This window comes from Furipterus horrens, unplaced genomic scaffold (assembly GCF_987537825.1).
Source record: "Furipterus horrens unplaced genomic scaffold, mFurHor1.1.pri manual_scaffold_8, whole genome shotgun sequence".
Lineage (NCBI taxonomy): Eukaryota > Metazoa > Chordata > Mammalia > Chiroptera > Furipteridae > Furipterus > Furipterus horrens.
In genome coordinates this window covers 110,602,979-110,617,787 of record NW_028327178.1, presented here as the reverse complement: position 1 = coordinate 110,617,787, position 14,809 = coordinate 110,602,979, and the positions used below count along the sequence as shown (strand labels likewise).

Genomic DNA, 14,809 nt, shown 5'->3' with positions numbered 1-14,809 from the left:
AACACAGCATAGGATCTCAGGCTCCAGGCATCCTCAGCCCGGCCTCACCCAGGGCAGGGGTGGCCAGAACGGGCATGCCACCCCACTACCCAGCTCGGGGGTCCTCAGGCTGTGAAGGGCCTAGAGGGCTATGTGGGTGCTCCAGGCGCCCTGGACCGTCCTGGCCCACACTCTAAAGCCAGACCCTTCCCTCCCCAGAAGTCTGGCCTGACTTGGGGAGGGGGACCCTTCCAGGACCAAGCCTTTCTGAAAGGTCAAGGTCACAGCTCTGGGTGGCCCCAGGGCCTCCTCCTCCACCCAGCCCCCAGGACCGAGGCCAGTCACCTACCTGCTCACCACGCCCACCCAGCTCCGGCTGCAGCAGCCACAGGGAAGCTGGGCTTATGAAGGCCCCTCCCCGGCGTCACTGCCCCACCCACCCCTGGGACTCCTCCCCGTCCCCGCTCTCCACCCTTCCCCTTGGCTGCCAGGATACGCCTCTAAGAGTGGGGGGCACAGCAGTCCCAGTGTGAAGGATGCCATCTCATGGTGGGACGGAGACCCCACCTGATGCGGGGGTCCAGCCCTGATCAAACACCTTTAACCCTCACCCCACAAGGCCCGCCCCAAAGGGGGACTCAGGAATGGAGGCACCTGGACACCGAGGCGTGGGTGGTGAGCACTGGGGGTCTCTGGCAGCCTGCGGGGCAGCGTGGAGCAGCACCTGCACCCGCCCCCTCCTCCAGCATTCACCCTAGGGTCAGGACCCCAGACCTGGGCCCCTGGGTCTGCGAAGTGGTCCCCAGCGCCCAGGCCCACACCCCTGGCTCCTCCCAGAAGCCCCTCGGCAGACCACACGGCTGCCATGGTCCTTGGTGTGGGCCTCAGGGAGCCTAGCAGACGCCTAGATGGGGCACCCGGCCCTGCCCAGGGAGTTGGGGGGGGGGGGGGCCTGCCCCACGAGTGCTCTCAGGGGCCGCGCTGGCTGTGCCCTGGGATCAGCCTCTGCAGACAGAGGGGCTCTGGGTGAGGCGGGCACCGACAGCAGGGACCCTGGGCTGCAGGCCACCGACTGAAGTGAGATTCGCTGGAGGCTGGGGCAGGGGGGGCGGGTCGGTGCCCCAAGGCCCGGCGGGCCTCTCGACTCCTGCGGGGGCCCACGCGCCCCGCCCAGCCCGCCCGGGGCGCAAAGCCAGCGCGAAGGAACCGAAGCTGCTTTGACCCGGGTCTCCGAGCCCCTCCTGAAGTCAGCTTCTCCCCCGGCTGCCAGGAGGCGCCCCAGGGCCGAGGAGCCCGGGACCTGCGTACGGAGTCACACGCCCAAGGCGTCCGGCGGGCGCACCACGGCTGAGCGTGCGGGAAGGGGTGGGGGTGGGGGGTTCCTCGGACTATGCAGGCCTTCGGAGGGCCCCGCCATCCCGGGCAGCGACCACCAGAGGGCGCCTTAGCGGACAGCCTGAGTCCAGACAGCTCCTGGGTACCCGGGACACGCGGGCGCGCTCACGCGCAGCCTCCACAGCCGTGAGACCATCAAGTCTCGGGCGCTCGCGGCTGGACCGTCCGCCCGGCATCTGTGGGCCTGCCCCAGAGTCCCTGCACCCAGCAGGCCCGGGGCCCAGCCCAGCGCCCGCCCCAACCCCTGCCGTGGGGGGGGGGGGGGGGCCCAGGGGCGGATTCTGACCTGAGGGAGCAGAAGCCCCATGCTCCTTGGCCCACGCGTGGGGTCCCAGGAGCGGCCTGCAGGCCCCCAGGCAGGGCTGCCTGGGACAGGAGGCTGTGGAGGCAGCACGTGTGCAGCGGATGAGCACCACTGCTTGTGGGAAAGCCCAGAGGGGAGCGGGGCGGGGCAGGGCAGGGCTCTGGGGCACACGGGGCAGAGGACGGCCCCCATGGGCCTGGCTTCCGGGACGCAGCGTCCCCCTGCACCCTGGGGCCCCATGTCACACCAGAAGTAGCCAACTGGGGGTTCCCCCAGACCAGTCTGCCTGCTAGGGGCTTTGTGCCCCAGGTCCTGCCTCGCTCACCCGGCACAACAGCAAGGGCGCCTGCACACTGCCTGTGGGGGTCCCAGAGTCCCACCCCCCGGTGCCCTAGAGGCAGGCTGGACAGCAGCAGGGCCAGGCCTCGGGCTGGGACCGTCTTCAGTGACATGCATGGTGTCGAAGGGACTCCCAGGCAGACAGGACTTGCTCCCAATCTAACCTTGCCCTGGGCAGGTGGCCTCCCAGATAGGGAAGGACGGAACTGCCCAGACACCAGGGGAGCCTCAGGGCTCAGCAGACTGGGGGTGGGGGTAGGGCTCCCACCAAGCCTGCTCAGGGTCTGGCCAGCGGTGACAGGATGGCTGGCAGAGGGTGCAGGGGCCAACCTGCCTCCTGCCACAGGTAACGCTGTCCTGGACCAATGGGCAGCAGACGGGGCTGCAGGTACACAGGGACACAGATGAGCGTGAGGACGCAAAACCAGGGCAGGAAGGACAGCGCCACAGAACACTGGGCCTGGCTGGGACGGAGTGTGGGTGTGGCTGGGATGCTCACGCCCCTCCCAGCTGTGAACAAGGCCTGGTTGTGGGAACACTGGCCACAGGTCCTCCCGTCTTCCTCACGGTCACCTGAGTCCCTGTGGGCAAATGCCCCTCTGCAGCTGCCTAGGGTTGGGGAGGGGTCCACCTTCTTGCCTGACCACACCTGCAGCCCTGTTTCCGAGCTGTGCAGGGCATCCCGGGGGCTGTCAGCTCAGAGGACAAGGCCAAATTCAGGCCCAACCTGGCAGAGGGGTGGGGAGGGAGGGTGGGCAGACACTGCAGGTGCTCGGGGGCTGCTTTTTTAATCTGCCCCTTAAGATGTGGGGCACTGCGCCAGCCGGAGCTGCTCAGTCGACTGAACACCAGCCGGGAATCCAAGGTCACGGGTTCAGTTCCCAGTGAGGGCACAGACCTGGGCTGTAGGCCAGGTCCCCATGTGCGAGAGGATGTTTCTCACCTTTCTCCCTCCTTTCCCCTCTAAAAATAAAAATAAATAGCCTTAAAAGAAAAAAAGAAGGACTCGAGGCACTTTCTTCAGAGATCACGACAACACGCCAGGAAGCCTGGTGCTCACGGAGCAGCAGGTCGCGTCAGGGGCACGGTGGGGAGCGCGTTTATTAGCAGGTGTGCGGCTGGCCTCCTGCGGCAGCAGGGCCCTCGCGGCCGAGGATGCAGGAGCGCGGGACCCTTGGGGCAGGACAGCGGCCCAGCCTCTGCCCACCACAAGCTCGGAGCCCGGAGAGCAAGGCCCCAAGCACGAGTCCCCCATGTGGGCAGGACAGCGGCCCCGCCCCAGATGCCATCTTCACACAGACAAACAGAAGGAGCCTGGAGGAGAGTGAAGGGCGGACCCGCGGGGCCCGCGAGCCTACCAGTCCTGGTTGTCCCAGCCCTCATCGACCTGCGCGGCCTTCGGCGCTGCCTTCCCGGGGGTCTTGGCCCGGGCCTCGGCGCCGTCGCTGTTGTCACTGCTCCTGTGGTTGGACGCGGAGCCCAAGCCCCACACGTCCCAGCTGTCCGAGCTCCGCTTCTCGGCAGAGGCGTCCGCGCACGTCCAGCTGTCGCTGCTCGGGGACCTGTGTGCCTTGGCCGGGTCAGCGCTCCCGAAGGCCTCCCAGAAGCTCTGGTCCGTGGCGCTGTTCTGGTAGCTCTGGCCCTCCAGGGGTCTTGGGGAGATGGGGGCTCTGAACAGCTGTTCCCCAAGCCCCGGGAAACGCACCCCCCAGCCGCCCCCGCACTGCCCACGGGCCCGCCTGTTGTCCTCATACTCAGGCCGAGGAAAAGCAGGCTCAGCGCGGCTCCGGCACCGCGCCTGCTGGAGGGGCCCCGACAGGCCTCCGTGCCAGCGCCCATGCTCCACGCCCCCCAAACGGAGGCACTTTGAAGGGAGCACAAGAGAACACCCAGGCCCATGAGGCCCCCGCACCGTGGACACAACCAGCAGTCACGCCCTGGAAGTACCATGCAGCGCCTCAGGAAGGGGGTAGTGACCCCAGCCCACAGCCAAGGGAGCGCACCCCGCCCGGGAGTGGACCGACACAGTCCAGCAGGGCGGGCCACCACCCCCTGCCCGTCAGCCCCGCAGGGCCCCCCGCGGGCCAGAGAAGGAGAAGGGCAACAGACTGGGCTCCAGCAGGAAGACCCAGACTTGCGCTGAGGGCAGAGGGCAAGCGCCAGGACAAAGCCCAGGGAAGAGGTGCCTCAAGAAGGGACCCAGCCTACCTGTCCAAGGGGTCCTCTGCTTTCCCAGAGAAAAAGGTGGTGACATCCCGCCATCCCTTGCTGCCAACTCCCTGGACCTGGAAGGGGGTCGGGACGTGGCTCAGCCGGGCTCAGACACGGAACACGGCAGCAGCCCCTGCTCAGAGACCTGCTGTGCAGTGGCAGCCCACCCTGCCCACAGTTCCCCGAGACGCGGTCCGTGAGGGGCCCGGCCCTCAGGAGTGAGGGCGGCCCGCTGGCCGGTGCAGGAAGCAGGGCCGCAGGCACACACACGCCTGTCCCGCAGTGAGGCGGACACCGCGTCCCCAGCAAGCCCGCAGGCTCAGCACTCACCGGGGACAGCCAGCGGCAGCAAGAAGGGGACAGAGAAAAAGCGGCAGGTTAGAGGCTGTGCTGCCCGCTGGGCGTCTCCACATCCCTGCCGCGGGCGGCACTGAGGACAGGCCTGCCCCTCCGCAGTCCCGCAGCAGGGCCGCACCAGGCCACTGGGCCACGGCAGGGACCCAGGACGCGCCATGCCCGGCCTGGGCTCCTGGTGCCGGAGCCGGAATGTGGAGACGCTCAGTGGTGCCTGCACGTCGGCGGGCGCCCTACCTTGGACGCCAGCTGAGAGACCCCACTGGACACGTCGTCAAAGAGCTTCCCCTCCTTCACCTGCGTGGGCCAAAGAGCGCCCTGAACCGAGGGCGGGAGCTGACCGCCCTTCCCGACTGCGGGCAGCGCCCCCGCTGCAGACCCGGCGCCAGAAGGGACGGGGAGGAGTGGGAGCTGGCGACCCTGCTTCACTGAGCCCAGGGGGCTCACACTGCACACCCCCTGGCCCCGGCCTCGGCCTCTCCCACACCCTCCCAAGGACAGCCGCACAGCCTGCTGGGAGCTCCGGCCCACCAATCCCCGGGGCCCGAGCCGGGGACACGGGAGCACACTGCCTGGTGCCTGGTGTCAGCACGTTACCTTCTCCTGGGCAGGTTTGAGGACGCTCTCGTTCAAACTGTGGCCCAGCTCTGACGCCTGTGTGAAGGACAGAGACCATGAGGGGGACGCGGGGCTCCTGGGCAGCACACGCACACCAGGACGAGGGTCAGCTCAGCGGCCGCCAGCTCTGCGGGCAGCCCACCAGCACCGGGCGCCCTTCGGCAGTGCAGACTCCGCCCCGAGCCCCTGGCTGCCAAGGCCGACCCGCGGCCCCCACTACGCGGCCGTGCGGAAGGGCCCAGAGTCGGCACAAGCCCTCGGTCCACCCTGCGCTGCCCTCACCCAGGACCTCCCCTCAGGGCCCTGTGGACCCTGTTGGGTGAGGACAGTCAGTCCTGTGCTCCCAGGGATGCCGGGGCGCATCCCAGGTGCCCACATGAGCCCCACCTGCTTTGCAGCGGGCACTCGGGAGCTGGCTGGGTGGGAAGAAACAGAAGCAGCTGACCGAGGCCTGCTCAGGTGAGGCGGGGGGCGGGGGGACAAGCGACACGGTGGGTGCCAGGACCCTACTCTGCGGGAAGGCGCCTTTGGAGGGTCTGGGTCAAGGCTGCTACACCGTGGAAGTCCTGCCCAGTAGCTGCAGGGGCTCGCAACCATCAGCCCCTCTGCACTCAGGGTCACAGAGGGGAGCGTGGGTCCCCGAGCAGCGGGCACGGGCCGGCGAGCAGCTCCGAGCACGAGCACATCAGCACAGACTCGGGACAGGCCACAGACGAGGCGGCATGCTGGGGCAGACACGGGGCCTTACCGGCTCTGGCTGCTGCTTGGAACCCCAGAACTTTACCCAGCGGCACGGGGATTGCGGGAGAGAGGAGAGAGCGAGGAGGTGGAGCAGCACAGGCGCCCCCAGAAGCCCCCAGAGATGCACCCCCAGCCTCCCCGCGCTGGGGCCCCAGGGTGGCCTGGGAGCAGCCTCCACGACCACTGACCAGTGCAGAGCCCCCCGTGGAGCCCACAGAGGAGCAGAGCAGGAGCCCCCAGTGGGTGGGGGAGGAGCCAGCCCTCGCTCCCCTGGGCCTGGGCTGCCCTGTGACCCCGCCCTGGGAGGACGGCCCAGCCCAGAGCCCCAGGACCCGGTGGGCCTGCGGGGCTACAGCCAGGGTTTGAAGAAGGCCCGAGGCCTGAGGACCAGGGACACGGCCCCACGGAGCCCCCTCCACCCGGCGGCACAGGCACCTGCTTCTTCTTAATGGGAGGCCTTGCGGCTGCCCCGCACCCCACTGCGACGTCCGGGGTGACACTTCAGTCCCACAGGTCCTAAGCGGGTGCAGCCTCTCCCCCTGCCTGCCGAACCCGCGGCACCTGACATACGCACGCTGGTGTGAACTTGGGGAACAAATCCGCACACGGCACTGCCCCTCTCTGAGCACAGAGCCTGAGGAGGTCACCAGAGCACCCTAATACCCAACGGGATGCCAGACTAGGGGTGTCACAGAGCACAGGGTGCAGGGGCGCCTCAAAAGTTACCTTTTGACTGGCCTGGGATCCCAGCTTCGTGGCCTGGAAGGGAAACAGGCAGATGCTGCCCCAGCCCAGCTGCTGCCACCAGACCTCACCCAGCAGGAGCTCCAAGGGCCTGACAGCTCCCAGGGGCCCAGCAAACCCGCCTGGGACGCCAGCCCCCACTGGAGGGTGGGGGGCACCCGTGCAGCCCCCGGAGCCCGACAGGGCAGGGCGCCTCCTGAATCCCACCCTCACTGTCACTGGGCTTTTCTGCAGCCCAGCCCACGTCACTGCCCCCTGGTAGCCAGTGGGACGCAGGCCCGCAGCTTCCTTTGCCTGCAGTCCAGTCATTGCTGCTGCGACGGGAGGGACATCGACCTGACCGCCACACTCCCGCTGGGAGGAGCGGAACCTCGAGGCTGAGCCCCCCTCCCAGCCACGATGACGCCGCCCTCCGGGCTGCGCACTGCCGGGCCCCCGGGCGGGACTGCGGGGCCAGGCTACTCACACCCTCCTTGGCTGCAGAGGCAAACTTGCTCGCTCCAGTGGCAAAGCTGCTCCAGCCCTGGAAGGAAGCAGAGGCCACGTCAAGGCGCCACACGCGATGGCCCAGGAGGCCGCTTCCTGAACTGCTGCACCGTCCCGTCCCGGAGGCGGTCTGGCTGTCGCCCGCTCCGGCCGGAAGGACGCGGAAGAGCCAGGCCTGGGCCACAGGGTGGCACTACCAGCCCTGCCTGAAGCTCCCGGTGCCCCCACCTCCCCTGCAGGGCAGGAGTCTGGCACCCACTCAAGACAGACCAACCCTGGGTGGGCAGGGCCACGAAGCCAGTTGTTCTGTATCTACGTTCAGGGTCCCCCCCAAGCCTCCAAATCAGATGGAAACTATTTAGGAGCACGAGCACCTCACTTAAATCTACCAGTCCCTCTCGCTCAAGAAACACAGGGCCACACACGCAGGAGACGGTCCATCACCCAGGCCTGCGGGGAACAGGGGCAGTGACGATGCAGGACCCTGCGCTCTGGAGGGTGGGCACCGGCCCCGGCGGAAAGCCTGCCGTCCAGGTCCCGGAGGCCCAGCCGCGGCCCGGTGGCGGGGGTTTTAAGAAACTTACTGAGAAGCCACTCACTCCCGGAGCGAGCGCGCAGAGCCGGACGGTGCGCAGCGGCGGGTGGGCCGCCCCCCCACCGCCTGCCCGAGGCAGGACCCGGCCGAAACGGCCAGGCAGGGACAGCTCCTGAGAGCCCCTCCAGCTCCTTCATGGACGCGCGACTCAGACACCCGCCACCATGAGGAAGCGCCCTCCTGGCCAGGCCGTCAGGTGTGCAAGTGTCCCTGTCACACTGAAGCTCCCGTGAAGCATCGCTGTTTCTGAAACCAGCAGCGGCTTCCTTGGGACACGATGGTGTGACTGGGAGCGGCAGGGGCAGGCGGGGGCTGCGCACGGCCGAGGGCGGCAGAACGTGCAGCTCAGCGCCGTCACCTCTGCCACCGCCCCACAGCGCTCGGGAAGACAGGGCTACGCCGCGTCCTCAGGACATCACGCTCCAGAGGAAACACGCCTCGCTCACGCAAAATGCGTTTGTTGCCAAAGGCAGGAGCCCAGGGAAACCCTCTGGGACCCGACTGAGCCACAGAGGTGCGGGCAGCAGCAGACGGACGCGCGCAGGCTGTCCCCACGGGTGCTCACCGAGTACAGCGACGACATGGCGCTGTTGAGGAAGTCGTCCTCCCTCTTCGGAGGCGGCACCGTGTTCCCAAATCCCACATAGCGACTCTCCTGGGCCCTGGCAGGGAAACACAGCAGCCACCACTGCCCACTGAGGCCGCTGTGCCCAGCCGGGGAGCCCCCATGGCCAGGCTGCGGCCACCACGCGGTGACGCAGACGGGCAGAGTGCAGGACGGACACCATGTCTGAGCATCGGGCTCCACTGCACCCCAGCCCCCTCACAGATGGGCCATCCTGGCACCGACCCGGGGGACCCCTCCAGCCCCGCTGCCCTGGGCCTCACCCCTGGTAGGAGCCGAGGTCCTCGTCCAGCCAGTCCTCGAAGGCCTTGTCCGCGGAGGCGGAGGCAGAGCTCTGCGGCTGGCCGGGGGCCCTGAAACGGAGTCACGGGTTGGTGCGGCCACCAGGGGGCAGCAGATGCCCAAGGACACAGCAGGGCCTCTGGGAGGTGCGTCAGGACCACGGGGTGGGGGGCAGGGGGTTGGTGCTGAGCTGGAGTCCAGCTCTACCCGGAGATGGCTCAGGAAGAGGACAGGTGCACAGGACAGTGCAGCCCGATGGACGGGGCCCGACAACGGGGACACCCGGGCCTAACACAAGGGGCAGCAGGTGGGGAGACCTGCACCCGGGGTGAGGGGGGCCTCCTGAGAGCAGTCACCCAAGCACCAGCCCCCTCGCATGAGACGCAGAGCCCGGAATGGGGTCAGCTCGCCCACGGCAGTCTGCGCTCTGGGGCGGGGGTGACCCTCAGGCCACACGTGAGCGTGTTCTCACAGGGTCTGGCCTGCGCGGGCGCCCAAGGCCCGGGCGACGGCCGGTTTCCTCTCAGCCACGCGCCCACTGGTTGGCAATGGAGGGCATCTCGTTTCAGCAGCCCAAACAGCCACCTTTCCCACTGACTCTGGGAAGAGCTACGGTTAAGGTCAGGGCTGGCCAAGGACAGTGGTCGGAGGAGCAGGTACCGGTGGGCGGAGGACGGCAGCGTCTTGGACTGCGGCGGGGTCCAGCTCAGCGCAGGCGACGCCTCCAAGGACCACTCCCTCCCTTCAGCCAGCGTGGCCACCTGCCGAGCGCCGGGGTTAGAGAGCCCAGAGCCATCAGCAGCTGTGGCTAGAGTCGTGCCGATGGGCTCCAGGGCCAGGGTTGGGGGTGGGACCTGTCTCATGAACACTGAAAACAGGTCCCTGCAGTGGCGCGGACAAGACTTGGTCAGGGCTGCAACCCCAAGTGTCCAGGAAGGACCCAGCTCTGTGCCATGATGGGCACCGCAATCCTCAGGAGCATATTATCCAAGATGGACAGGGGTGAGGAGGGAGGCCAGCTGCTTCCCAGGCAGGGAGGGGCCTGGAGAGGGCCGCGTGCCTCCTGCCGTGGCCCTCACCTTGTCCCTGAAGAGGGCGGCAGCTCTGCTGTTATACTTGTCCTGCAGGGACCAGCAGGGGTCGTAGTCCTCCTGCGCCTCCAGGAACTGCCGGAACTTGGCGTTGCCGCCGGCTTTCATCTTCTCGAGCTCCACGTCCTTCCACTTGTCCATGGTGACAGAGCGCACGAAGCTGGGGAGCAGAGGGGCAACCAAGGCCTCAAGGGCTGGGCCTCCCACTGAGAGCCCCCGCCCCCGCCGGGGCCCAGCCACGGGTGCTCCCAGCAGCACAGGGCATGCAGGGCGGGGCGGGCAGGGCGGGCGGGCGCTGACCTGAGGTGCACACCCAGCCCGCGGTGCTTCCCCGAGCACTCCAGGCAGATCCAGATGCCGTAGGTCACACTCGCCCACTGAGGGTTGAACGCACCACACTCAAAACACACCTGTGGAGAAGCCACGTGCGACTCGCCCAGGCAGCTCGGGGGAGGGCCCGGGGGCCCCGCACACCCAAAGGGTGGCCCCAAGAGGGAGCAGAAGAGGTGGGGCAGGGGACCACCAGAGGCAGGGGAGCAGGCTCTGGGGCTGCAAGGCGCTCCCGGGAGGTGCGCGAGCCCCGGCCGAGGCAGCAAAGCGAGTGGGCGCTCACATTGTTCTCATCCTGCACCCTGGCTTCCTTGAGGACCTTCCTGGTCCTGGGGCTGGCCATGACGCTGTGAAGAAGAGAAACAAGCGTTGAAAGCTTACAAGTAGGTCACCGGACAAACAAGCCCCTGTCAGCGCAAAAACACCAAAAACACAGCTTCAGTGCACACTTGTCTGTAATTGATGGAAACGAACCACAGCTCGCCAGCAGCTCCTTCCTGCCCTGGACTTCTCTGTGCTGCGTGGGACGGTCCCTGGACACAACCAGATCTCGAGGGCAAACACAGCAAGACTGCCCAGGATGGCCCCCTGGCCCGGCCCTTTTGGCGCAACCTTGTCACCACAGCATGGAAGGCAGAAGCGGGCAAACACGCACGTGGAGAGATGATGTGGTGCGTTTGGAGTTGCAAAGCCCGTTGCAGACCCTGGTCTCACGACGGCCACAGGAGAGCCTGTGTGGGCTGGTGCACGGGGCCCACACGCACACCTGCCCACGCCGTCCGGAGAACTGCGACTGCCCCCTCGTTCTGGCCCACAGCACGTGGGCAACAGGAGTCAGAACTGGGGGAGCCTGCTCTGCATTCTCACTGTCAAATGAAGTGGGAGGATCGTGTGCACAGCCACTAAGGTGAAAATCCGTGACAAGTGACTGACTTGTCCTGGATGGAAGAGGAGCCCCCCTCGGCGAACTGCTGTGGTTGGGAGAATCCCTGAGTTCTCTGAAATGCTGTTTCGTACAAACGTCTCTCCCTTTTAACACCTTAGCTATAATTTATCCCCAAAGAGGATCACAGAGCTCCTGTCTTAACGCCTGAAACCAAGATGGCTCAGTGGAGCTCTTTCTGCAACCGAATGTCACCGCTGTGCCCAGGAAGGCCGCGGTTGGCCCGCCCGTGAAGCCACCTACCAGAGTGCAGGCCGCGCGGTCCTGCGCGGGGATGCCCTCGCCCCTGCGTGGCCAGGGGTAACTAAGGACCCTGACTGGCCCTCGGGCTGTTACAGCGGCTCCGCCCAGGAACACGCCTGCTCGTTCCAACAGCCTGTTTCCGACCTGGGGAGGGTCAGCCGGGGCCGGGACCGCTGCCCGCCCCGCGGCCTCGGAAGCAAGCAGCACCGCAGGAGCAGCAGACCCGCACGAACGAGCCCACGCTCGTCTCACGTCGGCGGTTTGTACGGAGGGGGTTTGACAAGCCGGGCCGGGAGCTCAGTTCCTCGGCGTAAATCCACAGAAACGGGGAAGACAACGGCGAGTCCCCTCCCTGCGCCCCTGCCTGCGCCCCGGATGATCACCCACCGCAAGGGGCGGGAGAAAGGCAGGAAGACGGCCCGAAGCCGCCGCTTCCGACCAGCCTGGCCCCTCGACGCCCGCGGGAGAGCCGGGAGCCCCTTTGGGCTGGGTCGCACCGGACGCTGCGTGCAGGCCAGGCCCCGGCTCCGCGGGGGACAGGGGACGGGCGGCTGGGCACAGGCGGGGCGACGGGCAGTCGGTGACTGCGGAGTCGCGGGCGCGGGGGCAGCTGCGGAGGCCGGGGTGGCGGGCCCGGGGTCCGGGCGGGGGCGGGGGCGTCCGCGGAGCTGGGCCCCGTGCGCAGGCGCCGGGGACTCCGGCCGCGCGCTTACCGGGGGGGTTCGATCCTTGGCACCAGGACCCGGCGGGGTCAGCGCAGTGCGGGCCCGGCTCCGGCCGCGCAGCAAGCCGCACCGAGGACGCTCGCCGGCCGCCTACCTGGCCGCCACCAGCTTCCGGCTACGTTGCGTCTCGCAAGGCTTCGTGGGAAGCCGGGAGCTGCTGGCAGGGGCGGGACTTCCGCCTCTGCCCTGTGGACCGGAAGTGTGCCCAGCCACCGTCGCCATGGGGACGCGTCCCGAGCACTTCGGGAGTGTTGGGTCCGCCGGGACGCGGACGCGAGCAGGGGACCGCGCAGACAGCCCTGGGGCCAGACCGCTGGTCCGCTTCGCGCCGCTCCGCCGCGTCCTGGTCGGCCCTGCGTGCCCCAGCGGGTCCGCCACGGCTCGCGGACCGCCCGTCATCGCTAACGCGGACCCCGAAGGGCGTCCGTGCACCGTCAGGATCTGAACGACAAACTGCTGGCCTCTTCAAATTAGGGTGATTCGGGGGCGGTTAATGTACAGGAGAACCAACTAGGAAGATGTGGTGGGTTTAGGGAAACCACTGTAATTCTGAGGCTCCAGGAAAGGGGGGCGGAGAGGTTCCCGCACCCTGACAGGGGAATCTTCAGGACCCTGTCACGTTGGCTGAGGGCGGCGCCAGCCCAAGGTGACCAGCAGGAGAAGCTATGAGAATAAATACCTGGCCCGTGTGGCCTCTCGCCCTCTGATCTGAGTTTGCTTCCCGTTGGCTGAGCCCATTTCCGCAGTGGGAGGTGGAGAGGGTGGGAAGGGATGTGGAGCAGCTGGAAAGAGGGAGAGAGAGGGAGGGACAGACAGACAGACAGGGCGAGCCAGCTGCAGAGCAGTGTGAGTCATAGGAGCCGGAACATGGGAACGTGGGACTGTGGGAAGGTAACTAACTGTTCACAGGGATGCTCTCTGGAGGGTGTAATGGCAAGTGATATTTGGTGTTCTCAGTTCGTGCTTTTCCGTGCATTCCACATATTTTCATTGATGTATATAACTTTCGGAGTGAAGTATAAACATGTTCGCTGAGGTATGATTTACATTCAATAAAATGTGCAGTTCAGTGAGTTTTGGCAAATACATCCCCAGGGTAACCTCCGCTAGAGGCAACCACATTCTCCCTTCTATTCTAAGGCCTTAGTTTTGTCTGTTCTAGAACTTCATAGGAACAGAATCAAGGACTTATGGCTTCTTCCGCTTAGCATGTTTTTAAGGTCCATCCATGTGGTTGTGTGTATCTATTCTAGGTATTGCACATAAATGGAATCATGCAATATGCATGAGCATCATGTTTTCAATGCTCATCTATGTTGTCGCACGAATTGGGGTCCCTCATTTCTCTTTATTGCTGAACAGTATTCTGTGAAGTGAACACACCATGTTGTTTGTTCATTCCCATAATGGACACTGGAGTCATTCTAAGTTTTGGCAATACCAAATAAATCTGCCCTGAAATTCATGCACAAGTTTCTTTGTGGGCATATGTTTTATTTCTCTAGTATGTTGAACCTCATAAGAAATTGACAGTCCTCCCACATGGTTGTACAATTTGTACTCCCTCCCCCACAGCGGTCTGAGAGTTCCAGCTGCTTCACATCTTTATCAACACTTGGTAGTGTCAGTCTTTTTATTGCAGCCACTCTGGTGGGTACAAAGTGGTACCTCATTACAGTTTAATTTGGCTTTCCCTGCATCGTTGGCTGAGCAGTGCCCTGGGTGCTTGTCTTAACTCCCGGACATTCCCAGCCTGCCCTGTGCCCAGCTGAGCATGAGCACCCCCTGTGGCAGGGCCACGCTCCGAAGGAGTTGCTGGTTCCTGCAGTAAGAAGCCACCGGCATTCACAGACATGGCAAGAGCCAGGTGATGTCGACGAGGCACCAACGGCGTCTACACAGGTGGTAACATGAACTGGAGATTTCAGATCCTGTGGTTGGGCTCCATGGGTTCAGAGAGTGACAGGCAAGTGCTGGACCAGTCACTGTGGGCTTCCTGGAGGAGGCAGGCTGTGAAGAATGAGCCATTGAAGAGGAAGGGAGGAAAAGGGAAAGCGTTCCTTGAGAGGACACAGCTGGAGCCAGCATTCAACACTGACAAGACCAAACAACCAATGGAGGCTGAATTTTCCATTTTTTGATCACCGCCCATGCTGTGGGGGGCCTGGGGCCACATTCACCCCCAGAATGAGGCCCATGTCCTCACAGCCAGAGGGGTGGCCCTTCCAAGGACAGGGCGAGGCGAGCCTGTCGCCTCACAGCCTCTGCCTCTGTGATTCCAGGGCTGGGAGGATGACAATGACGGTGTTGCAGAGAAGATGAGATGCCCGCTGGACAAAGGCACAGTCAGGGCAGTAAAGTGGACAGCAGCCGCCGTGCGCCACTCTGTCTGACATATTTAGATCATCTGTGTTTCTCTCAGCACTGCCCACAGCCCATTAATTTTCGGTCATAGTAATATGAGCATCTTTGTGGTTTCTTCCTGGGGCTCTTGAAGTTCTCAACATGAATCAAATTGAAGGGAGTTCAAGGGCAGCGTGTTGGAAGCCTCAGAGTCAGTGGCTTTGTGGAGCCAGAGGGCTCCTGGCATGGGGGGCAGGAGGACACAGAAGGTGAGCAGGAGGGAAGCCCCCGCAAGCCAGGCAGCAGCTCAGGAGACCCGTGGGGCTGCTGTGGGACCCAGGGAGAAGCTCTGCTTTGTCCTGGACCCAGTTTCCCCTCCAACTCCCCTCGCGGGCCAGGTGTCCACACTCATGAGCACCTGCCAGGAGTCAGGCCCTGGGCCCGATAAAGACGATTTCCTT

General features: G+C 65.4%; 1 protein-coding gene across 1 annotated transcript; it reads right to left on the bottom strand.

Annotated features, from left to right (window-relative positions):
• Positions 1-3,320: 3,320 nt before the first annotated feature.
• Positions 3,321-12,138, bottom strand: ARFGAP1 (ARF GTPase activating protein 1). Its single transcript, XM_090286650.1, has 14 exons — positions 11,994-12,138; positions 10,378-10,441; positions 10,065-10,174; positions 9,753-9,924; positions 9,334-9,434; positions 8,655-8,744; positions 8,332-8,428; positions 7,152-7,208; positions 6,668-6,700; positions 5,949-5,978; positions 5,180-5,236; positions 4,820-4,879; positions 4,226-4,302; positions 3,321-3,669 (listed from the first exon to the last, which is right to left on the bottom strand). The coding sequence occupies exons 2-14, from the start codon at positions 10,435-10,437 to the stop codon at positions 3,372-3,374; spliced, it is 1,242 nt and encodes a 413-aa protein (XP_090142776.1). The 5' UTR covers positions 10,438-10,441; positions 11,994-12,138; the 3' UTR covers positions 3,321-3,371.
• Positions 12,139-14,809: the final 2,671 nt, after the last annotated feature.